General features: G+C 40.3%; 2 protein-coding genes across 6 annotated transcripts; both read right to left on the reverse strand.

Annotated features, from left to right (window-relative positions):
* Positions 1 to 1,136: 1,136 nt before the first annotated feature.
* Positions 1,137 to 4,961, reverse strand: LOC105014765 (zinc finger and BTB domain-containing protein 26). Of its 3 annotated transcripts, none has more exons than XM_010877331.3 (3): positions 4,769 to 4,961; positions 3,108 to 4,202; positions 1,137 to 2,917 (listed from the first exon to the last, which is right to left on the reverse strand). In XM_010877331.3, the coding sequence occupies exons 2-3, from the start codon at positions 4,179 to 4,181 to the stop codon at positions 2,726 to 2,728; spliced, it is 1,266 nt and encodes a 421-aa protein (XP_010875633.1). In that variant the 5' UTR covers positions 4,182 to 4,202; positions 4,769 to 4,961; the 3' UTR covers positions 1,137 to 2,725. The 3 variants fall into 3 exon arrangements, with proteins under 3 accessions (XP_010875633.1, XP_010875632.1, XP_012992456.1); XM_010877330.3 differs by having other exon boundaries at positions 4,764 to 4,961; XM_013137002.3 differs by lacking the exon at positions 4,769 to 4,961 and having other exon boundaries at positions 3,108 to 4,757.
* Positions 4,962 to 13,591: 8,630 nt separating this feature from the next.
* si:ch211-243g18.2 (uncharacterized protein LOC559906 homolog) lies at positions 13,592 to 24,569 on the reverse strand. Of its 3 annotated transcripts, none has more exons than XM_020053183.2 (11): positions 24,523 to 24,569; positions 22,839 to 23,094; positions 22,544 to 22,669; positions 21,455 to 21,537; positions 20,372 to 20,528; positions 18,714 to 18,881; positions 18,217 to 18,366; positions 17,011 to 17,133; positions 16,398 to 16,492; positions 15,026 to 15,054; positions 13,592 to 14,168 (listed from the first exon to the last, which is right to left on the reverse strand). In XM_020053183.2, exons 2-11 carry the CDS (start codon positions 23,091 to 23,093, stop codon positions 14,044 to 14,046), a joined length of 1,311 nt encoding a protein of 436 aa, XP_019908742.1. In that variant the 5' UTR covers position 23,094; positions 24,523 to 24,569; the 3' UTR covers positions 13,592 to 14,043. The 3 variants fall into 3 exon arrangements, with proteins under 3 accessions (XP_019908742.1, XP_010875629.1, XP_019908741.1); XM_010877327.3 differs by having other exon boundaries at positions 18,217 to 18,342; positions 22,839 to 23,136; positions 24,523 to 24,567; XM_020053182.2 differs by having other exon boundaries at positions 22,839 to 23,136; positions 24,523 to 24,567.
* Between the last annotated feature and the right edge of the window lie 2,676 nt (positions 24,570 to 27,245).

The following is a 27,245-nucleotide window of genomic DNA, read 5'->3' on the forward strand; positions in this document are numbered from 1 at the left end:
AATGTTGATTCATCCATTCCTACTCCCATGCCCTATGGCCAAAAGTAAGCTCTTCATTCCAAGTCAAGTGAAACGTCAGAAATAGAAAATGACAATCGTCCAACCGTTGCAAGTGCCCCCTTGTGGTCATGTGTATCAGTCTACCGGCAGAAGGCTGTCAGAAACGTGCAGACACGACTAGCACACTGCTGATTTAAACAGACAGACATTTAATCAATGAGACATGAGGACTTTCATATAAAAAGAGTCTGACAATAGAGAAAGCTACAGCTGAGATTTGTCAACCAGCTTTACAAGGATCTGGTTCATGTCATCATTTTTAGTTGACAGTGTTTACAGTCAGGTAGTACAACCAAACCAATACATAATCTTAACGACATACATCTGGAATCTTACCACGGTCATGTCATATTACTGTCTATACAAAAGCAGCATATGTCGACTGTAAAGAAACACACACAGTTGGGGCAGTTATCCCTTACACAAATACACACTTCAGGGTACACTAATGCACACATACTTCTTGGTACACTAATACGCACACAGTCTCAGGGATGTAGCTACAGTTCTTGAGTGATTCTTTACATTGCAGTCCTTAAGCATTTTGACAGTGACAGGTCTGTGGTTTTAGCTAAACACTTTGGATTTTCAATGAAACAATGAGGATGGGGATAAAGTATAGACTTTCAGCTTCAATCTGAGAGTATTTTCATCCGCATTGGATGAACTACTTAGAAATAACAGCATGTCTTCTACATTGTCCCCCAATTTAAAGTATTTTGAAAATTGCTTCACATTTGTCCCTTATTAGGCAGGTGCGTTTGTTTACTTCATTAATGCATAGACTACAGAGTTGTCAGTGTCTACCCTTGATTCTAGTCTTTGCATTTGGAGCCAGTTGCTGGAAACTGAAAACACCAGGACCCAGAAGTGTCAGTTCAAGTAAAGCTGGCCATCATGATGAAGATAATTCAGAATAAATTGACCAGAGACATAAACAAGACATTGGGCTGGCCAAAAAACAGCTGTACGTTGAGAAGAAAGAAAGCACTGGTTAGGTGAGCAATTGCAAATTACCTAATTTCCCAAGGAAGAACTCTACAGTGGAGGGCCAAAGTATGCTTGATATAATGAGAAAAAAAAAAAACATAGAACTGTCCAACAGATCAGGAACATACTCCAGGTGGTAGACTTGGATGTGTCAGCCACTATTATTGGCAGAACACTTTACCAGGCAGACTAATGTACATAGGCTGGACTACAAGGTGCAAAACACTAGTTAGCCTAAAAAAACAGACTGGCCTCAAAAATACCAAGAGCCTGCAGAGTTATACAAGTTGTGGAGGGTGGACATGACAAAGATTAACATGTACCAAAGTGATGGCAAAAGTGTGAAGAAAAAAATAACTATCATACCAACTTATCTGTGAAATGAGGGGTGGAGGGTGTTATGATTTGCGTATGTATGGCTGTCACTGGAATTTGCTTACTGGTCTTCATTGATGATGTAATGGCTAACAGTTGTAGTAGGATGAATTTTGAAGTGTATAGAAACACCATGATCAGATCCAACCAAATGCTTCAAAACTCATTGGACTGCATCTCACCTTTTAGCAGGAAAATGCCCCCATACATACTGCAAAAGCATTATTTTTCAAGGCCAAAAAGTTAAATATTCTTATTTGGGCCAGTCAATTACCCAAACTGAATCCAATTCAGCATGCGTTTCACTTCCTGAAGACAAGACTTGAAGGCAGAAATGCCCTTAAGCAAACAGTAACTGAAGATAGCTGCAGCCTAGGCTTGGCAGAGCATCAAAAGAGTATATATAGGTCATTGAATGCAAAGGCTTTGCAACCAAGTACTAAATATATCAACTTCATTTAAGATAATGTTAATTTGTCCAATTACTTTTGGTCCCCTAAAATGGGCGTGGGTTTGTAAAAAGGTTTGCAATTCCTACACAGTTCACCCAAAAATTAAAGCTGACAGTCTGCAATTTCATCTTATTATTTTTAATTATTTGTATAATTTCAAATCCAAATCCAATTACAGAGCAAAAACACAGAAATTGTGTCACTGTCCAAATATTTAGGGACTGCACTGTATCTTTGTTATCCTTCAAAACGCATATTAGAATCACTGAGAATCATGAGAAAATCTAGTGCAATATCAGGAAAGAAGAAAAACAACAAATGAACCTTCAGTTGGTAATTTGAGGAGTTTTACACTCAACACCTTTTCTACACCATAAGTAATATATGGGTTCTGTCTGGCCCATTTGTCCATGTAGAATTCATTTAGACATTGTACGTGCTAAATAGTAGCTAAAATTCATAAAAGAGGCAAACAAGTGAATATATTCTCTATATGTTAAAGAAGTCTATGGAATATATTTATACAACTTTACTGCTCCTGTTTTTGTTGTTTTAAATCTTTAGGCACTGGTATGTGCTTAATGATAATAGAGTCTTTGGCACTTTCAAGATAACTCGGAACTCTATTTAGGTCCAAAAGTAAGACCTCTAGGGTGATATCTGCATTGTTCTCCATGGAATTAAGAGTTTGACATCAGAAGCAACCCAACCCCAAAAAATACAAATCAGAGTTTGTTTTTCATCTTAGAGTTCCCAGTTCCCTTGAACACAAAATCTGAGATTCTAATTCCCAGTTGTCGTGGCATGTTCTTTTAGTAGTGCAACAGCTCCCTAATAGCACAACTCCCTCACACTACCTCCTCAAACATGTTCTGCAGGCTGCTCTTGCCATGGATGTCCTTAAGGTGGCGCCGGAGGCCTGGTTTGTGTGCAAAGTGGATTGCACAGTAGTTACACTTGTGTGGCTTGTCCCCTGTGTGGAGATTGAGGTGGTCTTGTAGCGTGGCCTTCTGGGAAAAGGTCTTATGGCAAAGTGGACACTGTATTAAAAAAGAACATATGCAATTAATCAGACAGTTACCAACGCACACTAAATATAAACAATAATACAATAGATATCAAGATAATGTACCCAGTAGTGCACCCACTCTTACTCACAGAGCTAGAAAGGAACTTGTCAGTATGCTCAAAATAGATTTCAAAGTAAAGGTGGAGGGGGGTTCCACTCACCTGAAAGGGCTTGACCCCTGTGTGAACCCTGATATGTCGGGTCAGGTTGCTCTTCTGACTGAAACACTTCCCACAGAGCATGCACAGATAGAGCTTGTGTTCTTTCAGGTGGCCCACGTAGCTGTCCAGGTGGTGGAACACTCGATCGCACTTCCTGCACAGGTAGGGCCTCTGAAGGAGGAGCTCCTGGCCGCATTCCGAAAACTCTGCCCCAGTCCTTCCTCCAACCAGTCCCATATGAAAACGAGACTCTGGTCTCAGCGACCCCCCACCAACCCCCTGCATGTGATGAGCAGCAAGCATATACATGTCCTCTCCGGAGTTCCCGTCCACTTCCTGGTCCTGGGAGCTGTCAGCCAATCCTGAGCTGCTGTGACCAGGACTTGGTGCGGGTGAAAACGTCCGGTCTATGTACTCTCTGCAAGACGTGGGCGGACGCTGCTTGCGTCTATGGGCGCCTGTCGGGTGAGGGTACTGGGTGTAGAGGTATGGGCTGTTGGTATGAACCATCTGGAAACTATCTTCTGAGTCCAAGTCCCTGTCCTTTGGGTCCTCCCCCCTGACGTCTCCCATGTCCAGACAGGCTAAGCTGGGTTGAGGTTTGATATTGCCTGGTGGTGGTGAAGGGGTCCCCTCGGTCTCTGGGCTCCTCTCCAGCTTCAGATGGGCCAGTGTGGGGTCTAGATACTGGGAGACGGCCTGGGCACACCTCTCCACCACGTGGCTCATCTGCAGGGCACTGGCCGCCGTCAGGTAGCCGACCAGCTCCCTCAGAGGGACCTCAAGGTGGCCCGTGTAGCAGGACAGCAGCAGGCGATGGCTCACTTCGGCACTGGGTACCACAGCCACCGGCAGCTCCCGGCTCCCCTCGTGCAGCAGGAACTGGTCTCGGAGGAAGGCAGAGGAGGCGGCCAGGACCACCCGGTGACCCTGGAAGCGGACTGACCCCGTCCCGAGGATGAGGGTGATGTCACAGAAACGCTGATCCTCCCGGAGACGGTTCATCTTTTGCAGGATGGAATCATCATGGGCGGGGCTGAAGAGACGGAAGTGGAGCGTGTCTGAGGAAGACATGGTGCTGGTGCGCTCCTCTCTCTGGAATTATAACGTTATAACAACATAATTGCATGCTTAATACTGTGTAATGACTTCAAAGTTTTGCATATATTTTTGTAATAAAAATTTTAAATGTGGTATTAAATGTATTATTTTATTTTAGGATATGCTAAAAATAGCAACATAAACAAAGTAATTAACAGACAACATCTCATTAGACTTGAAACTAATGGGTTAACCTTTTCAACGGTCTAATTTGCTATGTTGCCTACATTGTAATAGGCCGTGTTCGATAGGACCCAAACTACAATGGTTCATGGGAAAACCGTGGATGACTGATAATAATAATAAATAGCTGTCCTTTATGATGCAACGTAATTTGTAAATCAGTAAATAAATTGCCGGCAGTCATTTGGATCCTCTCGATGCACAGCCACACTTTTGGATGCACCAGAACCTCATTACCATGACCAAATTGGCTGGTAATCTCACAGACAATAACAAAACAATAGATTCGAAATTTATCAGGTAATAAATAACAGAGTGAAAAATAGTGTAGTGGAATGATACACCAGAAGAGATTGAACATTTCAAACTCGCCTGACAATTTGAGTATGAAGTAGCCTCCCTAGTCTAGTCCTCTTCTTTCGTATCCTAGAGGTGGGTGTCGGTCTGTATTGTCTTTAATTGTGTAGGATGACAAATGGCTATAATAATCATGTCCGTGTCTCTGAAGCATCATTAAGGGAACACCTCTGATTCAGATAAAAGAGGGGCGCTCGTGAATCACTTCCTGCTTCCTGGGCGTTCCACGCACGCACTTAATGTGCGCAGGAGCGCATTCTTTAGTGGCTCAACGCCGCTCAAAAGTGATTGTGGCCAGAGAGGAAGAGGCGAAGCGACTGAGATAATTATCTCCACTCAAATTCTGACCAGAACATTAAGCACATGACATGCCTGCAATGAGAGTTTCGACGTTAGTCAATATGACATTTAACGATGTAATAATATAAGGTCTTTAATTGGAGTGTAATTCGTAGGTTGCTACTCGTTTACGTCCATATGGGTTTTATCCCGAAAACATAACGAAGAACAACTTTACAACAACTTGTATAATGTTATCCACTGAATGTATACATATAATGGAATATGATTAAATTCCTAAAGTATCTGAGACGACTGATGGAACGTTATTGCGCTGGTTGCTGCGAAAAATGTATTTCCCGACAGGGGTCGACAGGTGCCGGTCTGCCTCCAGCAGGGACTTTCTTTCCCTAGCTTATTCCGATACAAAAAGATGACTAAGGTACCACTAAAATGACTGAAACAGGACGTTTACATTCGTATAGATAACTATCCCTTGACATGAAGCATTATTTTTTTTGTTTTTAGATACTTTCGAATTAGATACAAGTGTTTACCCTCACATTACCTCAACTGAACTGTGCTTTACCCGGAATTACTTGTCTTTATAAATCGGTTATACATCTGATACACGCCTGCCCTGCAATTTGTTATTACAGCCAGAAAAATAGGGTAGGTGAGTTGTAGACTGGTACAGTTAATTATAGTCCTCAATTAGATGATGAAAACCTTTTATGCACATTTTCATTTAATTTCTCATATAAATAACAGCAGACAATGCATTCAATGTTCAGGAATCTAGGGAATATAACATCTATTCATCATTTATTCAGAAGTTTTATAATTGTGTATTTGTAACCAAGAAAATGCATCAATGTTTATCAATTTCCTCCAAATGAAGAGCAGGGAGAGAGTAGCGAGAAGACATGTCGTCTGTGTGTTGTTTAAACTGGTCAGACTATTACTCACACTATATGTCATTGCTGTTTGCTGAAAGAGAATGTCCATGGCCATTATCCTATTATAACAAGACCCTTCGCTCAAGCCTAAGAGTCAATATCAAGCTGCTGACTTTAGAGGTCAAGTTGGTTCAAAAGAATGAGCAGTGATCAAACGGGGAGATGAAATCAGATGGAAAGCTGTTCGTGTAAATAAGGCCATGGTTGAACATTATTAACCCAACTCCCTTGCCAAAATTCAAGATTCAAGATTCAACAAGGTCTCCTGACAACCAGATAAATAGATGGTTCCTCTCACCATAAAGGGTATATTCTTGTAAATGACTTGAAGGTTATTCAGTTACCAGGTTTTTCCAGATATAAAACACTTTCAAATGTGTTATTGTAAGGCATGAGTTAAAGGATTTGTTTTGTTTTAGTTTGTTTTGGTTTTGTAGTACTTTTCACATACCGATATGGGATTCTTAAGTTGCAAAATCTTAGTGTTTGCTTTGGCAATCTTATAAAATCCTATTTTTATAAGGTAATAGGTTCCTAATTGCCGGAACTCATTATGAGGACAGACAGGCAGAGAGACAGACATGCAGAGACAGATTGACATAGATTGATGGACATAAAAAGAAAAAATCCAAAGATTAAAGAACAAACCTAACATGACTTACCAAGATCATAAGGTGTTGTTGTTGAGGTCATACTTGAGGTATGTTCCCATCATTAGTGGTATAAGAAGACCCAAACTCTAAAGGTTGAGGGAAATGCATGCAGAGACCTGATTCTTTGTGCAGTCTATGACAAGTTGAGTTGTGTAAATGATTTCTCTTTTATACACCGATTGAGCATTAGTATTATCTTGTCTTAGGCACAGGTGCACATAAGGAATACTGAGCATTTTCTATGCATTCACCACCACTTCAAAGGAAAATATAATGATTTTCATAATCAGATTTAATGTAAATGAAACAGTTTTGCATAGTTGTTCTATTATTTCAATCCAAAGTGCTGGAAAATAGAACCAGAAATATCTATCATGTTTCATGGCCTAAATAATTTTGGAGTTCACTGTAGAGCTCTCTGTTTAATATCATATGATTTGGCAGACACTTCTATCCAGAGTAGTGCATGTTGATATTGATGCAATTCTTTATATGTTTAAGATGCCTTTTGTCTCTGCCACTCAATCTTAGCCTCTTTTTTTAGACCCCTTCACTTTCTCTACAACCCTTGTGAGGTGTTGTGGGTTGTGGGTCTGCAGTGGTCAGAACCTAAAAGTGGTCCAAGGAAGGAAAAGCAGTGAACCGGTAACAGGGTCATGGGCGGCCAAGGCTCACTGATGCACATGGGGATCGAAGGTTGGCCTGTGTGGTCCGATCTAACAGACGAGATACTGTAGCTCAAATTGCTGAAAAAGTTAATGCTGGTACTGATAGAAAGGTGTCTGAACACACAGTGCATCGCAGTTTGTTGTGTATGGGGCTGTGTAGCCATTCAGGAATGGTTTGAGGAACACAACAATGAGTTCAAGGTGTTGACTTGGCATCCAAATTCCCCATATTCTGGACAGATACCACAGCACACCTTCAGAGGTCTAGTGGAGTCCATGCCTTGATGGGTCAGGGCTGTTTGGTGGCAAAAGATAAAGAATTAAGAGACCACCTTTTCCTTTCCTTTCCAAAAAAGTTGAAAAGGAAAATTTTGAGTGAGGAACAGAAGGGTTAAAATTAAGAGACCACTGCAAATTGAACGCTTCGGTTCCTCTTCATCTTTCCTTTTCAACTTTTTTGGAAAGGAAAGAAAAATGTGCAGTGGTCTCTAAATTTTTTCTGGAGCTCTATATATATATAGCTGTATATATATATATATATATATATATATATATATATATATATATATATATATATATATATATATATATATATATATATATATACAGTGGATATAAAAAGTCTACACACCCCTGTAAAAATGCCAGGCTCTTGTGAAGGTATCACTCATTACCTGGCTAATACCATCCCTATGAAGAAGCATATTGGTGGAAGCATCATGCTATGGGGAGGCTTCTTAGCAGCAGGTAGAAGGATACTGGTAAATGTCCTTGAGTAACCATGCTAAAGCCTGTACTTGAACCATGTTGAACATCTGTGGGGAGACCTGAATATTGCAGTTCACCAACGCTCCCCCTCCAATTTGAGAGGATCTGCAAGGAAGAATGTGAGAAACTGCCTAAATCCAGGTGTGCAAATCTGGTAAAGGCATGTTTTCACAGTCATTATGGGGTATTGTGTTTAGATTGATGGCAAAAAAATGTTTTCATCAATTATGAATTACAGTCAAAATAATTTTGAGAAAGTGAAGGGGTCCGAAAACTTTCTGAAGCCAATCTACATGTATTTTTTGTCAGTGTACTGTAGGCAGTCATTCCTCATGGTTAGTTCATCTATTTTTCATCCCTTTCTGCTTCTAGAATGAACTTCTTCGATTCTCTCACTTCCTTGGCTGTTCTCTGAAGAACAGCCAATACGCTTGTTTATTTTATGTTTGTTAACAGAAGTAATAAATCAAATACTTTTAAACCCCAAATCAAATGCAAGTATGGATGTACATGTTTTGTTTGCACCCACTCTGTTTAACCTCTCATCTGCAGCAGCATGCTTTGAAGATCTGCAGGTTGTCTAGGTGTCAGAGCATCACCGAAGGTTGATTAAAATACCTGAAGCCAGCAAGGTGAAAAATATGTTGTTTTTCTCTGAGCAAGACCACTAACCGTATTTACTCCCAGGATGTTGCTGTGAATGAACAATGTGTCCTCAGTCATCTTAACTGGTAATATAAGTCCGGTATAAAAAAAATGACCAATCGCAGGACTAAGACATTACATGATATCAATCCATGCGGCAAAACCAAACAATTGGATGTAATATCATATTAGGTACTGCTGGGCGATGCAAAATATGACCATCCGAACCTTCTACTGATTGGGGCTACCGGCCATGTTGTGTACCGCAATGAAAGAGCTTTGGGTTGTACCTTGCAAGCAGAGGTGTAAAAGTACTAAGTAAATATACAATGTGCACCCGTTTAGGGGCGTTCCTAATTAAGAACTAAATGACCAGGTAAAGGGAGTTCCTAACTAACCAGTGACCTTCAATGATCAATAACATTAAAAGGAAGAGTCAAGTAAAATGTATTGTCTTTACACCTCTGATTGTAAGATTTTTTTAAATGTATTATGCCTCTCCAGTATGCATGCGTTGGGTTATTAAAAGCAGAAGTTAAACTTTGGAATCAACAAGCATTTTAAATTTTTAAACAACGGGTGAGTAAAGTTAACTAAACCTTTGGCTGTATCAAAGTTCTCTGTGGCAGTTTTTTTGATGGCTAAACTCCATCGAACTTGGCAGAATCCTGACAGAGACCAGGGACAGCGCTGCTTATCAGCACCATTATAATAACAGTGATTACCAAACATGACTACACAGACATTATCATACTAAGAAACACCCTGGTCTCCTCAAACATGACTAAACAGACATGATCATACCAAGAAACACCCTGGTCTCCTCAGCAATTGGCTGTTTTAGAAAGCTGCGTTATGCATATTAGCAGTGATTGTTTACTGTGACAGTGATTAGTGTTCTTCGAGACAACCACCACCCATGAAGGGCTTAATGCCCAAAACGTAATGAGAGCCTCAGAAGAAACATACATGTGCATTGTACATGATCATACAAGCTTATGCAGTCAGACACAGGCTCACCCCACATAGCCAGACATAAACGCCCGGCACACTCACACAATGGACACTTAGGAAATACGAACTGCAAATGCCTCTGCAAACACATGCGGTATCACATATAGCCGGGGTATTCAACCCTTACCCTACAAGCTCCTGCTGAGCCCACTGGTTTTCTGTTCTACCTCATCAGTAATTGTGCCCACCTGGATTCCCATGTCCAAATAAGTCCCTGATTAGAATGTTGAAATAAAAAAATGGAGTGGAACGTGCCTCAAGTTCCAGGGTTGAGTTGGAGGGAGATATCCAATTACCCTCTCCCACCAAGTGTTTCCACACGTTTCTACTGTTTGCTTTTGTTGGATTAACTGCATGTCAATAACTAGTGCAAAGGTTACAGCATAATGTTTTTAGCAACGATTGAATATAGAATTACCCCTAAAAACAATAATAAGTCATTAGGGCCTCTCTCAACCATCAGAAATTTGTCACATGGTCCCCAGGACGTTTGTTTGTTGGGTATATTATAGATGTGTTGTTGTAACCTTACAAAAACAGGCTTGACATAAAGCCTGTTTATACCACATAAACCCATAATAGAAAACCAGCTAAATAGCGATTGGAAGCTAATTTCCTCCCTCCCAGGTACTTTTTCAACCAGCTGGACTCTATTGTTAATGGTAAAAAATGTGTTAAGAGAAGTAAAACAAAAAAATATATGCTTTTCTAATAATTCCTAGATATAGGAAAGACACTTCAACACCTTCATTCTTTATGCTAAATATTTTGAATATAATTTTTTTTCATGTGCAAATGCTTATAACATTTATTTCTGTGAAAACAATATATATAACAGTTGAATAAACACAAAGAAACATAAATACAACGAAAAGTAACAATAATTTATTGTGCTGTCAAAAAGGTAATATCTTTTGAGGTGGCTAGAAACAATTTCATGAAGACATTTGAAAGAACTGGGCATGTTGAAGACAAAAATACACAGGTGCTTTCCCACCAACTGGCAAGGTCAAGAAGCTTGGAAAAATTAACCACATAACTGTAGTGAGGGTGTAAAATGGGAGAGTGGTTGTAAGGGTTACCAATAGAAGGTTACCGGGGGACGGCTAGGGAAATGAAAGCAAGGGAACGTACCCTCATTGGTAAATAAAATATACATATTTAAATAATCGGACTCCATATTATTTGTAAACACACGCAAACCTCAATGACCATGATATTCTGGATGTTCTTAGTAAAGGTAGCTAATCTTTCTCAATAAACCAAACATTTAAAAGATAGTATGTTTCACAGCTTACGTTATCCTCACTGTTCCTCATCAGTCAAGTCCAGAAGACAAAGGATGGTGCAGCAACCTGGAACTCAGTGACGATCAGTCTGGTCACTTCGATGTATGTATGGCAATGTGCCTACATCAGTCATCATAAGCGCTCATAAGGTGTGGGTCGTTTAACACAAACCATACAGTTAAATAGTGTGTGTTCCCGGGTCTAAAAGAAAGTCAGTTATGCCCAGCGACTCAGGGAGGACTTGAAGGTCATAAGTTCCTGGTCCTAACCAAACTGCTTTGAGAATTCCAGGACTCAGGGACAGTCTGGGCGCTTAGACCTACTAATTACCAGTAGCCCTACGAGCTGGAGTATGGAGATGAACGAGGAATGCCGTAGTAATCTGTATTCCAAAGTAACACCATTTATTCCATTTAAGTAATAAAGTTACAATACAAAACATAGTTATATACCAACACGATTCAACGTCCCCCCAACCTGCCTAACGGTTTACTAATTATACCATAAGTATTCAAGACACTATAGCACGAAGGTATGCTAGGAGCTTCTGTTAAAGATAGACTCCTGAATATGACTACAACACAATTTGTCAGGAGGTCTCTTTAACGAATACAAACTCAAATAACTTTTTGGAGACATGGCTATTTATCCTAAAATCAGACATATCTAAAACACTCACCCAAATAGTCAATATCATTACTTTACTTTGGCAAACACAAACAGCACAAAGGACAGGAACTGTCCAACTCAATCAATGCAAAATAATCAAATGGATGGGGCGTTGCTTCCAGTTGTTGTCTGACATGCAACAAAGACAATCATTTCTACAATGTTCTTGTTAAGTTTGACCCATAACATGTACCGTACAATTACACATATCAGCCTATTCTGCCCTTTATGGAGAACAGGGAAAAACACTACAGATAAATGTCCACAATATCATACATTAAGTTACACTCCAGTTTGCTCAGAGTTTCACACCTCAGGAAGGTGGGGCTGATGGCCCACACCTGGTGTTCCAGATGTTTAGAGAAGCAAATGTTATGCAGGACCCCTGAATAACATCACCAAGGAGACTTGGTGGGGCCAGACGCACCTCTTCGTCAAATACCCTTCCCCTCTTCCTCAACAGACATTTCTTATTACACTTCATAACTACTTGAAAGTATTAAACAAAGGAAATTGCTTCAGTGTTGCTTACATTCTCATATATATAATTCATTTTCGTTGAGAAATGTAATATTAATCCATTGATCTTTTAAAATGTTGATTTGGTCTGTCGCAATCAAGTAGACCATGACTATTTTATGTGTTGCCTTCGCTGTCTAAGATCTAGCAGTCTTGACACAGTAACAGCGTGGGATTAGCTGGTCTGCACATTGTATTCTGGTGATATTTCATTGCAATCAATGTTATTTCAGATCAAAGCTCCGTATAATCTCCCATTAGCAGCATGTTAAGAAATCCAGTGGTAACCTGCCAATAATATGCAGGCCCTGAACCTTCCCTTCTAAATGTCTGTATGTATGTACATGGGTTATTCCTACAAAATCGAAATACAGATTTTAGACATTTAACTCCTTTTATGTATTATCATAACAAGGACATGTTAAGCTTTGCAAAAAAAATGTGTTGTCAAGCTAAGGCACTTAAATTACAATATTTCCATGAAAATGCATAAAATGTTAGTATGTCCGCCCTATAACAAACATTAAAACAACATTATTTGAGATAAACATAAATAAGTATTTAGTTCAAGTTATTTAGGATACATCATTACACCTTTATACTCATTAGATTATAAGACAATCTGTATGTTTGCTAATATTACTTAATTATGATAAAAAAAATCATCATCATAGGAGCATATTCTGTTGGTTGACTAAAACAGGGTGGACACTGAGCTAAAGTCAGTCATTACCTTAAGTGAGATCAAGCTAGCATAGCTGAGTTAACTTACTAAGAATTGAATTCTCTCTAACATAGACATTTAGAAATGATTTGAGCATTTATACTTTATACAAATACAACATGTGGCAATCGGGGCGTTTACAATAAAAGTTTAAAATATATTAAAATAAATTTTTAGGTCTATTGCAATATGCTTCTATTGCCTTATATTTTAATAAAACAAATGTTTTATTAAAATATATTAAGACTAGTATGTTTTGTATTGGGGACATAAAAGTAATCATTAGCCATATGTGTAGATGGCACCTCCCACTCACACCTTTGTGAAAAAGCCCAAAATCAGGACCAACATCCTGTTATTAAATGCATGATGTTTTTTTCTCCCAAAACAAACATTTAGCAATGACAACTTCAGTGTAATCTCAGAGACTACACAGCAATTATCTGTCCTGACAGGTCATTATGCTCATACTGTAAAGTAGACAGCGCAGGTTTATGGTTTTTGAGCAGAATGTGGTAACTCACAGTGTGTTTATGCATGTTTTGACATGTAAGACTCCTGTAAGTCCTACTGTACAGTACCTCTCGAGTGTAGTAAATATTTGTTGAGGGTCTGAGCCTTATTTATCAGGAGAAATACAATACAAAATTGCTGAGTTAATACACCAACTTTGATTTAATGACTAGCCTTTATTTTCCAACTTACAGAAGCGTATACAAAACAAACACAAAAACATGAAGAATGGGAATTCAAGTGAAAGAGATTACTAATCCTTGCTACCTAAATGTAGAAATAAATAGTTTTCTGAAAAAGCAAAAACTTTGTAGCGATCGAGACATAACTGAGGGAGTTTCCTCTGACAGCTGAGGGACTTCTCTAAAATGGAACACCTTAGAGGATATCCAATTCGCTTACACTTTATCTCAAAGTATCTCTAGAAATGTCAATGAGGTTATGCAGGATGCTCTGGAGAGAAACAGGGAAAACTAACTCTAATGGGATTGAAACAGACATTACACAGTCCATGTAAAAGGACTCACCATCAACTAACCATTTACCCAATGTGTTACAGGTAATAATAAAGATGACAATGATGAAGATGCCCCTATCACTTCTTCTTGGACATTTCCTCTTCTATCTGTTCCACCTCGCTGGACTCGTCCACCACCTTGCCATTGATCATGGTCTGTGTCACAACCTTCACTATCTTCCTGGTCCGCACATCCGGCTCTTCTGATAAGGAAATGGAAGATTTTAAAACGGCCTGGGGCAACACGGCCAACATTTTCTCACATACACCTATTGACAAACAATACGTACCCTTTCTAACTGAATTATGTGGATCTTATGAAATCCTCATGCATGAAGTCCTCCCTACATTATAAAATGTAACTGGGTTTATCTGGGTTAAATCGCTGTGATAACATTTTGGCCAGCACAATATTTGTAACTCCTGTAGTTGCTAGGGACTGATCTGTTTTGGGTGTTTTCTTTGTTTGCTAGTTTATGAAACAATCATTAGTCTGAAGCCACTGCCCTTGATTTGATTCCGGGATGGTGGAAACAGAACAGAATGATTCTGACATAATGGGACACAGATGACCTGACTTTGAACCTACAGTGTAAATACCCATTGGCTGGTTTGTTGGGTCAGACAACACTTTACCTCTCTATGAGTCACATATTAGCGACTGTACAAATGCCAGGGCTTGGATCTTACATAGCAAAACTATCCATTTAATTCTTCCTGAATATAAACATCATTCCTGAATTATAAATGGATAAAAGTATCAGCTAAATTATTAAAATTGAAATGTAAGTGTGAATTGAGGTCTCTCTCTCTGTATGAAATAAAACTCTGTATGGATTCATGAATGGTGACTCTTATCACACGTGACGGATGGAATTCCCTGATGTCACACTGATAAAACCACAGAATACTTCCAGGGAAATGGCCACAGCCACAATAAACAGATCAATGCCTTCCTGCGTACTGAGTAAATAGTTTGAATGTTTGCATAGGTTAGCCAGTGTGTATACGGACATGAGAGTGAAGCAAAGTGAGCTAAATAAACTAATATTGTACTCACTTATTGGTGGGGGGACTTCTTTAACCATCCTGCACGAATAACGGAAAAAGAATGTTAGGGTTAAGAAGTGCACAATTGTTTGGACTGAAACATGGAAACTGTCAGGGGCAAAGGATGTGACCATGTATGGTCATGATTTTACTGCTTCACCAGAACTGCTCAACCACTATGCTATGGGCTGCCGCGTTTGTCTTACACTCAGCACAGTTTTTATTATGCTAAATGAATTTCTTGTCCATAGTGTGTTCATGCAGTATTCAATAATTCAGCATCAGCAATTGATTTGGTAAAATAAATTATTCTCTAAGAAGAAGGATATGTTAGACTGAACAAAACAGATGCTGTTGTCCATTGTAAGAAAAACTTGCCTGGATAAAAAAAAAAAAAAAAAAATGCTGTTTACTTATTACTATGGCTTAACATTTATAACATCCAACAAGACCTTAAACATTCAGGTATGTTGTGGGATACAGTGGTTGGGCTGTGATGAAGGATAGAATAAGATGTATGTTGCCACAGTCAAACCACAATCAAAAGATAGTGAAGACAGTTAATGTTCAGGGATACTACCAGGATATGCACATCTTTCAAAGTGCAAGGCACTTGTGAGTTGCTAAATGCATGTAGAGGTGTAATATCGGATTGACATTTTATGTTATTGTGTGAATTAAACTGTCATGTTTACATTTCTTCAATTTCCCATAAAAGACTGACTATTCCAAAAGGCTTTATTGTACTTAACAGTACCTATAATCTGATACCTTCACAATAGAGACAATAGCCTTTTTCTGATCTTAAATTATCCCATTAAATTAATTTAATGCATTCTTTAATATAATTCTTTAAATGCATTCACACACATTGATTATGCTTTGCTACATTTTTACATTTTGGATATTTAGCAGATGCTGTCATCCCGAGCAAATTACAGTTTGTGCATTCATCTTCAGATAGTTAGGTGAAACAATACACAAACCAGGAAGTACATTCTACTCAATGAAGTGGCTATCAGCAAAGTCTGTACTAGAAGGAAGAAAAAATAAAGACAGAAAAGTAATTGCAAGCATTAGTTCACCAAACCCTGCATCCGCAAACTAGGATTTAGGTAATTAAGCATTGTAGCATTTGAACATAACCTTCACCAATTGCATATGGTGTCTTTACAGAAACGCCCTGACAGGACCTGAAATTGATATGGGCATAGCTACCCCACAAGAACTAGCCAGATGTAGTTATGATTCTATGACAGCATGAAATGGAGTATATTGTTATTAAAAGGGTATTCCTCCAACACAAATGTTGTCTTCCTCAGCCAGGTTGAGTGGTTTAAAACCCTGTTCCACACAGAAAACACCTCCTCAGAGTGACTCACATCTCCTCTCCCTCCAGCAGTCTTCTGTAGGTGGCAATCTCCATCTCCAAGTTCTGCTTGATGCGGAGCAGCTGATCGTAGTCTGTCTTGTTGCGCTGCCATACAAAATAATCAATAATATACACAACAGTACAATCAGTGGTCCCTTAAGGCAACATTTGCTCACAGGCAAAACATTCTCCTTTGTATTGGGCTAACGTACATTTCTTGCAATTTAACACTGAGCTCTAGTGAAAATGTTGACGCTTTTAAGCTAATTTCTAGCATAATTTTTTTGAACAGTGCAATGTTCATATGACACCTGAGTGAAAGTGACTAATGTAGGTCAGGGCTCAGTAATATCTCAGACGTGTAGATCACCTTACCTAGCAATCTGAAATGTTTAGCTGACATGGGCTAATTGACTGAATGTCAGCGACTGACAAAAGGTGGAAAACTGCTGACAAACTCGCAAATTTTGGATCTGCACCAAGTGTGTTCTGCCTCTCTGACTCTGATAAGTAACTTGAGGCCCTGACGCAGTAAGCTGAGACTCACATACAACACAACACCCACTTAATTAGTCCATGTGTTATAGTAAACAACGGAAAAATACAAGGGTTCATCTCCGTACCTGCATGTCGAGACGCAGCTGAGACAGGTCCTCCTCCAGCTGAGACAGGGTGGTCTGCAGGTTGTCCATCTCTGCACTGTATTTCTGACCTGTCTGTCCCAGATTACCCTCCAGAGCGGCCACCTGAGGCGGAAAAGGGCCATCAGGATTAAATCCCTGTTGTTAAACTACGGTACCCCTAACCATGCTGCACAGCCTGAGACCTACGGCACACCTTTTCAGGGGCCATGACATATCATTACGCAACACTAATCCTTCTTTGTGCACAACAACAGGAAAGGTGAATGATATTTACAGTCAACACTAATGGCAATGGGTGGGAACATGATATCTGGCTAATGCTGTGTCACTGAGGGTTACTGTATTTTAAAGGTCCCTAGTGAAAACAAAACCCAAGTTCTGTCTTGCTGTGTCACCTGTTCAAGCAGGAGCTCAAACTGTACATTGTGGAAACCAAATTTTTTAGGGGATTAAGTTCTTCAACCTCCCCTAGACAAAATGCCCAACCTGTGTGCAACAGCTTTTGAACTCTATCTTATGAAAACACTACTAATAATACCCCAGTGCAACATTGCCCCAGGTGAAAGGTTCCTACCTGTTTGTGCCAGTTTTCCAGATCTTTCTTAAGGAGACTGTGTATTACAAGAACCCCAGTGCAACAAGGCCACAGGTGAAAGGTTCATGAGCGCAGCTAGTTCTGCCAGGGCACCAGAATGGGCATTGGCTCAGCGATGCATCAGCTGATGTCCGCATCGCTCGTACCACGGTGTCAACATTTCCTAATCTATTATGGCGCTCTGTTTGAGTCGGTCAGGGTTCTCACTCTGTCTGCTACTCTGCCGGTCGTCTTAGCATGTTGTTGCTAAACCCACCCACCACCCCAGCCTCCACCTGCTGGTTCTGTTTCCTTCGGCGGGGGGATTGGTACTGCCTACCTTCATTTCCATTATAATTATTGCTATTATAATATTATAGTGTTAATGTTAGTAGTAATGTATGCACCATCATGTGATGGAGGTGATCTACTCCAAAGGAACAGAACCTAACGCCATGACATTGTATGCGTATTGTTTCTCTAATGGTTAAACAAAGACGTGGCATTTCCTGTCTGAACTACCTGTTTGTGCCAATTTTCCAGGTCTTTCTAGGTTTACTCTCTATTATAAGTTCCCCAGTGCAACACACCCCCAGGTGATTAGTACCAACCTGTTTGTGCAGACTGTCCAGCTCCACTTCCAGCGTCTGAAGGAAGCGCTGTCTCTCCACCAGCTCACCCTGAGCACCCCTCAAAGCCTCGTTCGACTCCTTCACTTCGTTCTGCACCGTCTCAAGCTGTAACACACCACACACAAGTTCCTGAACGGACCGCACCCCCACATTACTGAGAGCGTTAACCCACACACACTCATTCCTGAATGCATCTCCAGGCTATTGAAAATGGTATCGCACACATTTCTTCATGCACCTCTGTTTACTAAGAACACTGAAGGCTATGTTACTTGACATCAAACGTTGGTCAGAAGACCTGGTTCACATTTGTGTTGTGTGATAACTATGACGCGCCTAAATCGTAACTTAAGATACACGTGCAATGTCAGTGGGAGATTTGCCTGAACATTTACATCTCAAGTTGTAAATCAGCCAAAAGGAAATGTTATTTTAGTCCCGCCTGTTCACTGGCAAGGTAATGGTCATCCACTGACCTTCTTGAGGTACCACTGCTCAGCTTGTTCTTTGTTCTTCTGGACGATGCCCTCATACTGGGACCTGAGATCCGACATGACCGTGCCCAGGTCAGGTCCCCCACGGGCCGCTTCCACCTCCACATTGACGGTCTGGGAAGAAATATGGCCCTTCATAGACTCCACCTCCTGCAGAAAGACAGTCAAACAACCAATCAATTCCATAGTTGTCACAAAGTACTTTAAAGTTACCCGGCCTAGAGCGAGAGAGCTTGAAAGGGCAATACAAAGGTATCGGCAATCATCTTTGTGTTTCAGCGTATTTCTAACACACTTCCAACATGTTTCCAAATTGTTAGTGTTGGTTCACTTTTGCTGGCCCACTTTTGTAAATATATTCTCAGTTTGCATGTTAGTCCTTCAAGTGAATGTGTTCCAGTGAATTGTACCCTCAGCAGTTACAGAGAGAAGGCGAGATCCCTCTTTATTATTAATATTCTTAACATCAATATTTCATGGGTAAGGTCATGTTCCTCACTACGCCATCTCTCATCGTGCCAGGTACTGTCTAACATGTAGAACATATGGTATGGCCGCCAAGGCACCACCACTCCGCCCTGCTTTCCAAACACACCCAGGGCTGCGGGAACTAATCATTAAGTTAAAACAAACAAACCAACGAAAAACAGAAAAGGTTGACACACAAACCTTGAACACATGCTGCAGGGCTATCTTACAATCACATTATTATTTTTAAATTGCCCCCTTTTTCTCCCTACCTCAATTTCATCATATCCAGTTTTTTCAACAGCCCTGCCTAGCCGCAACAATGCATTCAGTAGAGTTGAAGATTGTGGCCTGGAAAGCAGTAAGATTAGTAAGAACCGCTGCTGAGTGTGCCTCCCCCTGTAATCCAGCCAATGCTGGTCAATTTGCACCACCAATGGGGCTTCCTAGCCACTAGTCACTAACGACATTGTCCAGGCTCAAACCCAGACTGTGGTGGTCAGACTGATGCCCGTGAACAAGCGACTTAGGCGCTAGTTCACGCCACCTAGGAGGTCCACAATCACATCATTCTACATCTCGCCAGAAACACGTACAACAAACGTTTATTCAAAACAAGACTGTTGAGGCCTATTGAGGGCAGAGCAGCCAGTGAACCAACGCCATCCTCATTGGAGCCACTGTGAAGAATTGAGAAAAAAAAGTGAAGACCTGAGTTACTCTCAGGCTTCAGGTGACTTTAGACAAAGGGACGTCCGGCATTAGGTTTCAGACTCAGATCAGGTTAAAGGCTTCCCAGGGGAGTCAAACATCCCAGGGGATGGAGAGCGATATCACCACGATGGCAGAGTGGAACAGAGGACCCTTCTCTACTACTCCTTCCTTGTTTCACCTTTCAGGCCCATTATTCTATTCAGTGGTCTTCTTGATTATCCAGCTAATGGCCAGCCCGAAGAGGGATGGTGACAGAGGACATCCTTGTCTTTCTCCACCACAAATTCCTCGTCAAGTGAGTTACAGACTAGGGAAAACTCTAGGATCCAGTATGAACCTGGCAACAACTAGTGACCTGTGGTTTTCCTGGTTTTTCTGGGGAAAACTCCTGGTTCTATTGTTTCAGAATTGTCCTTTTTTTGTATTTATTTATGTTTGATCTAGAGAGCCTGTCTCACCTCCTCATGGTTCTTCTTGAGGAAGTAAAGCTCTTCTTTCAGGCTGTCTAGGTCTCCCCTGAGGGTCACAATGATCTGCTCATGGTCCAACTTGGCCTTTTTCAGGGCCATGCAGTCCCTCTCCACAGACTGGGACATACACATCTCTGTCTCCCACCTAGGAGGGAAGGAAGAGAATCAGAACAACAACCAGAATCCAAATCACCTTTATTCTACACATACTTTAACACATATTACTGTGGAATTGTGGAAACAGATATTGAACACATGCGAGATGCGTGCCAGCCGTGCCTACTGACGTGAGTTAACCTCATGCATGGACAGACGACTCATGCCCATCGGCCAAAATGACGCACGTCCTGCCAACCGATAAACAAACTACCAGAATCTTATCGGTGGGTGCAGAGGCTGCTTCAGGGCCCACTGATCCCACAGCATCTCTACTTCCCACGGGGATGGTGAGCAAATCAGGAGATTTGAATGGTCATTACATAATACTTATGGATTAGCAGTATCTAGAGGCAGGGAGTTTCGACCACAATATAGAGAAGCCATTTGGTTAGAAATCTGAAAGCGGCCTGATGTGGTGAGCACAGTTTTATTAGTCTCTGTGGGACAAAGTGCAAAAGTAAACTGAAAACCTGCAAGGTGAGGAGAGGAACAAACACAGACTAAGCCACGGACAGGCATATGATATTATGCACATGGACATGTTCCTTATTAGTGCTGAGCAGTGCCAATCTACATGTCCTGTTGCATCTTAATTAGGGAGAACTGGCTCATAGTAATGACTGAAATTGGACGGTCTGAACAAGTCATACACGGTTTTCATGTATTTGGTACCATTGCATTAATTCCGTTTCAGCCTGTGTGTTAATGAGTTGTCCTTCCCCAAACCGCCCTGCATTGGTATAATACACACACACACACACACACACACACACACACACCCACACACACACCCAACTGGCTCAGCTTAAACATACACCTGCAAACCATCCTTGGAGCGATTACAAATCAAACTGAAATGATCTTCAGAAGCGAAAATGCAAAGATACCATGATCAGAGACAAACCCACTCACTTGATCCGGAAGTCATCAGCTGCCAGTTTAGCATTGTCAATCTCCAGCATGAGGCGAGCATTCTCCAGCGTCTTCTTCCTCACCTGAGAAAAGATCCAGAGGGATCTGTGTTCAATTCCTCTACATAGGTAGCCACTGTCTTTCAAACTAAATCTCACTGTCATCTAAGGTGCATTTCTGATTACATGCAGAAACACTAACTCTAAATGAAGCACATAATGAAAGTCTACAAACCAACACTACATTTATCGTGAATCCAAATATTTCTGGCAGAGCTACACAAACTATGTTACAACTAAAATAATATTTAAAAAACCCCAGGTATTTACATGGTGAACGCATCCTTGACAGCCATTATAGCTCTTAATCATTCAGGCAAATAATAAAATATTATTCATCTTAGGAAAGCGAATGGTATACTGTAAATCCATTGTTTTCAATCAAATCTGAAATGCTGTCTATGATTCTCTAAGCAGATATTAGTCAGGATGGAGACTGGGCCATTCAACACTTCTTCTAAAGCATTCTGGTGTGTCCTTGCGATTGTCCTTGAGAAAAACATAATTGTGCCCCAGGGTTACAATAGCTTTTCATAGGATAAAGGCAGGTTTTTCTCTATCTTTTTATATGGGCTACGCTCCTTTCATATTTTATTTATTTTAATAATGACATACCCATCACTTCCTGCCAGTGACAACTAACCCATTACATGATGCTGCCACCACAATTTCTGAAAACACAAAAGGATCCACCACATCACAAGTACTGTCGTGGTAGCATCATGTTATCGGCCTATTAAACATCAGAAGGGACTGGGGAGTTTGACAGGATCAAAAGGAATATGAAAGGACCAAACCCACTTCAGTCTTACAAAAACCTGACCCTGGGAGTTAAATTATCTTTAACCCACAGATGGATGGCTTTGTAATTGTGGTTAATTGTAAGGGTCAATTTCAAGCAATGGTAACATTTACTATTCAGGCTGTTAATCTGCGTAGCGATTCCTACACAGACACAGTGGGCCCTCGTACGTGTCACTGGTGATTGAAGGGTATCAGACAGTACAGAGGGATCATGTTGAGAACCCACCTCCTGTGCCACCTGGTGTGCCTGGGCCATCATGGTTTCAAAGTCATGACCTTTAGGGATGCGCTCAATCATTATCTGCTTGATCCTCTGCTCCAGATCTGCATTGGACTTCTCTAGTGTGCGCACCTTGGAAGAAGAAAGAGAAGAAAAAGTACATGACAAAGAATGTTTATTGAAAATTTTTTGGTAACCTCTAGTCCCTTGAACAACTGCACAACAGCAGGAAATGGCATTTAAAAACTCTTCAAATCAGGGATACGAACCAACGGCCATGCTTTTCTAAAATTTTACCAACCTTGTTCAGATAGTTGGCCAGGCGGTTGTTAAGGCTCTGCATGGCCTCCTTCTCATTTGTGTGGTTGCCCAGTTGCCCATTGAGGTTCAGGGTGACCGGCTGACCATTCAAGTCGTGGCTGACAGACGCAGAGCGGGCCAGGGGACTGGCGGCAGTGAAGGAGACAGAGGCTCTGGAGCGAGCGCGGCCACTTTCTCTCAGGGAGTGACTGGAAAAAGATGGCTGACGGCCAACAGAGAAGCTCCGCATGGACATACTGGACGACATCAGAGCGGGAGATGACTGAGAGGAAGAAGACCTAGGTGCCACATTATCAGACAGACTAGTTATCGCATTGTCATTTGCTGCAGCAGCCTGGTATTGAACTGAGAATTTGTTTGACAAATAAAGGCCCTGATCAGTGGATTTCCTGTAAAAGAAATTTGTAATTTTTTTGTGTGTGAAGGAATTGTCTGGGATCTTTTATTTCTGCTAATTAAACATGGGACAAAACACCTTGCCTCATTCACATTTGTGTTAATTATAGAAGGCACACTTTGAAAAAAATACAGACATGTCCTCCAGAAACATTTCTGGTTAGGTAGGTATGAAAATCCTCATTACAGTATGAGGACAAATATAGGCCAGATCCCTTGTGATATAAATTGTTTCATTTTACAACAAGAAAAATGTCTGGCACACAAACCTTTGGCTACGATCCCAAACATTAAAGTGGCCAACAGAACACACCCTGTGGATCATTTTTAGTATCCCACCATTTCTGTCTATTCAAAACAAGTGCATTCAAACGAAAACTAAGCCACAGGCTGATAAACGTATATGGTTGACTGCCTGTGAAGACGAGCTTTACTCAAGTACCAATTCATCCACAACATGTAAATGACCCATCTACTTTCAGATAAACTTCAAAAGGATAATGGAGAGAGTGACTTTATTCATTACCATTATATATTCCTGCTGATAATGTATTCCCCAAAAAGCTCTTCAACTTTTTGACCACATATGTTTTACTATATGTAATGAACCCATAGGAAACGTTTCAAAAGTATAACTAATGTGAGGAATGAGTAATGTGGAGACTCTTGTGTAACTCTAGTAGTGTTTATTCTTTGAATGCCTAACAGAGTAATGGGCTGTTAAATCAGGATTAGTAGTCAGTTGAAGCAGTTGAACTATGGCCAATAACCATAACAAATTTAATATTTCCTTGTTTTGTTCTTAAAAATAGAAATGTAAAGATAACATGAAATGTAAAGGAATGTAAATATTTAAAGCAACAAAAGTACCAATATATCTATATTAAAATGTTGCAATATATATATTTTAATTATATATTTGATCATTTCAAATTGTATAACCTATATGGAGAAATCTTCTAATCAAGGTTATTTGACCGAAAGCTCAACTATTAATGAAATGTTAATCAGACTGGAAGTGTGCGAAAAAAGTACTGTTTCTTTCCAGTGTTGCCCTTTTGTTTCCAGCATCTCCATTGCATTGGGTGTGCCATTCTTAAATTGTATAACATACAAATTATAATCTTTGATTATAATGTAATTTAACTATTTGAGTACTTACACATTTAATTTAGAAAGTGAAATTATGGTTATTTACAAGAACATGTATCTTAAAGCAAAATCATAAAAACATGACTAAATATTACCAATTCAATTAAAACACTTACCTGGATTCTGTTATATGCAGCGGGGGAGAGAGACCTTAAGATTGTTGATTTTACCTGAGAATTATGCTTCAGCTGCTTTTATAGAGAAAGTAGAAAGGGGGAGGGGCCACACCAGAAAGAGGCAGGGCTAGAATACCTGCAGACCTGTATAGTTGCAGCCACTCAGAGGTCTTGTCTCCTGTGTATAGGTAGGGGTAACTTAAACTTCATTCAGGAACGCGTCATCAAATATTCAACAACATGTTGAAAGAAGGAAAGCGAATTGGGAACAACTGGTGGCTATGTAAGTCTATATCAATTGTAAAACTAAAAGGTTCTATTTATGGCCACATTGATTCTGAGGAGCTTTATGCAAGGCTATGTCCATTCTATGGAGTGCTGGTTTTATCTGTTGATTTTGCTGAGTTTAAGAGGGGTGTTGTGAACAGACAGCTCATTAATTGGTCAGTTGTCATTACACTCAGAGGGTAGCAGGCATTCCTGCAGTTCTTGTCTATATACTGTAAACATAGAGGTCACACGCCTGAACGTCACACTCCCACTACCATCTAAACATACAGCCTGCAGCAGCCTAACCCACTTGTGGCAGGGATGAAAATGTAACACACAACAATGCTTGAGAGAGGGGCTCAGAGAGAAAAAGGGGAAGACAGATTGTGTGACCAAAAATACCCAAAAGGATTGTGAAGCAGGGACAATTTGGTCACCATTAAAAAGGGCTATATTTGCCTCAGAGATTAGGTTCAGGGTAAAAACTTCAAATTGGAGTTTGGGTTACAATTAGGAATAGAATTAGGAAAACATGATATCTATTTCAAAGAATTGAGGTCTGAACAAAGATAAAATTAAAAAAAAATTGTGTGTATGAGATAGATACTATGCACAGTGTCGTGCAAAAGTATTCAAACATCTGATAATTTCTCTAATTTGACTGCATTAGAAATGGTACATTGACACTCAAAATAAATGATAGCATTGTTTGGGGTGGTGATATATTGGAAAATGTCTGTAAGAAAAATAAAATACTGAAACATGTTGCTTGCATACAGTTGTGCTAAAAAGTTTGCATACCCTTGGAGAATTAATAATATATGTACCATTTGTAAAGAAAATGTGTGTGAGCAGGCAAAACACGTCTTTTATTTCTTATGGGATTCACATTCAACTGTAGGTCATAACAGAATGGCACAATCATAAAACAAAACATGGCAACAAAGAAATACATGAAATGACCCCTGTTCAAAAGTCTGCATACCCTTAGTTCTTAATACTGTGTATTACTGCCTTTAGTATCAATGACAGCGTGCAGTCTTTTGTAATAGTTATCTTTGAGACCCCGAATTCTTGCAGGTGGTGTCTCTGCTCATTCGTCTTGGCAAAATTCCTCCAGGTCATGCAAAGTCTTTGGTCATCTTGCATGAACCACACGTTTGAGATCTCCCCAGAGTGGCCCGATGATATTAAGGTCAGGAGACTGTGATGGCCACTCCAGAACCTTCTCCTTTTTCTGCTGTAACTCCTGGATTGTCAAATTGCCCTTGTGCTTAGGGTCATTGTCGAGCTGGAAAGTCCAAGAGCATCCCATGCGCAGCTTTCCTGCAAATAGTCTGCCAGTATTTTCTGATAACATGCTGCATTCATCTTGCCATACATTTTCATAAGATTCCCATGCCTGTAGATCTCACACACCCTCAAAACATCAGTGAGCCACCACCATGATTCACAGTGGGGATGGTATTCTGTTCACTATTGGCGTTGTTCACACCTTACCAAACATAGTGCTTATGGTTGTGACCATGGAGCTCTATTTTTGTCTCGTCACTCGAAATTAGTGTGCCAGAAGCTGTGGGGAGTGGCAAAAAGTCACCATCATGTTTAATTTCATCTGATATTTTCTAAGCTTTAAGTAAAGCAGTCCTTGGTTTCCAATCAAGCTCATAATCTTGGTCTCATTGGACCACAAAACCTTTTTCCACATCACAGCTGCTTTTCGGATGGTACTTTTTGAGTGACGGCTTCCTTCTTGCCACTCTACAAAACAGGCCAGTTTTACATAGAGCTATTGATATGGTTTCCTGGTGCACCATTACTCCACACCCAGCAACTCAGTGCTACTTCGTACTATTTCAAAGTGTTTGCCTCTCTGTGGCTTCTCTAACAAGTCTCCTTTAATAAATTAGTATTGAGGGACAGCCTTTTCTTTTCGTTCTAAGTGGTGTGATGCAGTTTACACTTGTTGATTATTAATCCAGCTTTGGTCACTGGCATATCAAAACACTTGGATATAATTTTTTCCTTCCTTTTCTTAATCTATGCATTTGTACTACTTTATCTCTTAGGTAGAATTTGGCTGAGGACTTCATTTAGACCCATATCTGTCTTGAGTTATTGCATTGAAGCAGGACCTTCATCACATATTGGATATCACAAAATTGTGGAGAAAAACATTATAGAACATCTAGAAATTATATAGAATAGAAAATGATACAAAATATATCCAGTATGAAAACTCAAATAAGAATTGTATTGGATGGGTCCAATCATAACAGAAAATTCTGAAGGATGTTTTGACCATGATGGTCTTACAGTGGTCTTTGTTGTAAACCATGTTTTTCGTATCCCTCAGAGACTCTGACTGGCTAATCAGGCTGTTAACACCCAACACACCTGCTCTCTAGTAAAGTCCTTCCTAATTGACTTAGTGACTTCCTGGCTGCCGCCAC

The sequence above is a fragment of the Esox lucius genome, chromosome 14 (assembly GCF_011004845.1).
Source record: "Esox lucius isolate fEsoLuc1 chromosome 14, fEsoLuc1.pri, whole genome shotgun sequence".
Taxonomy (NCBI): domain Eukaryota; kingdom Metazoa; phylum Chordata; class Actinopteri; order Esociformes; family Esocidae; genus Esox; species Esox lucius.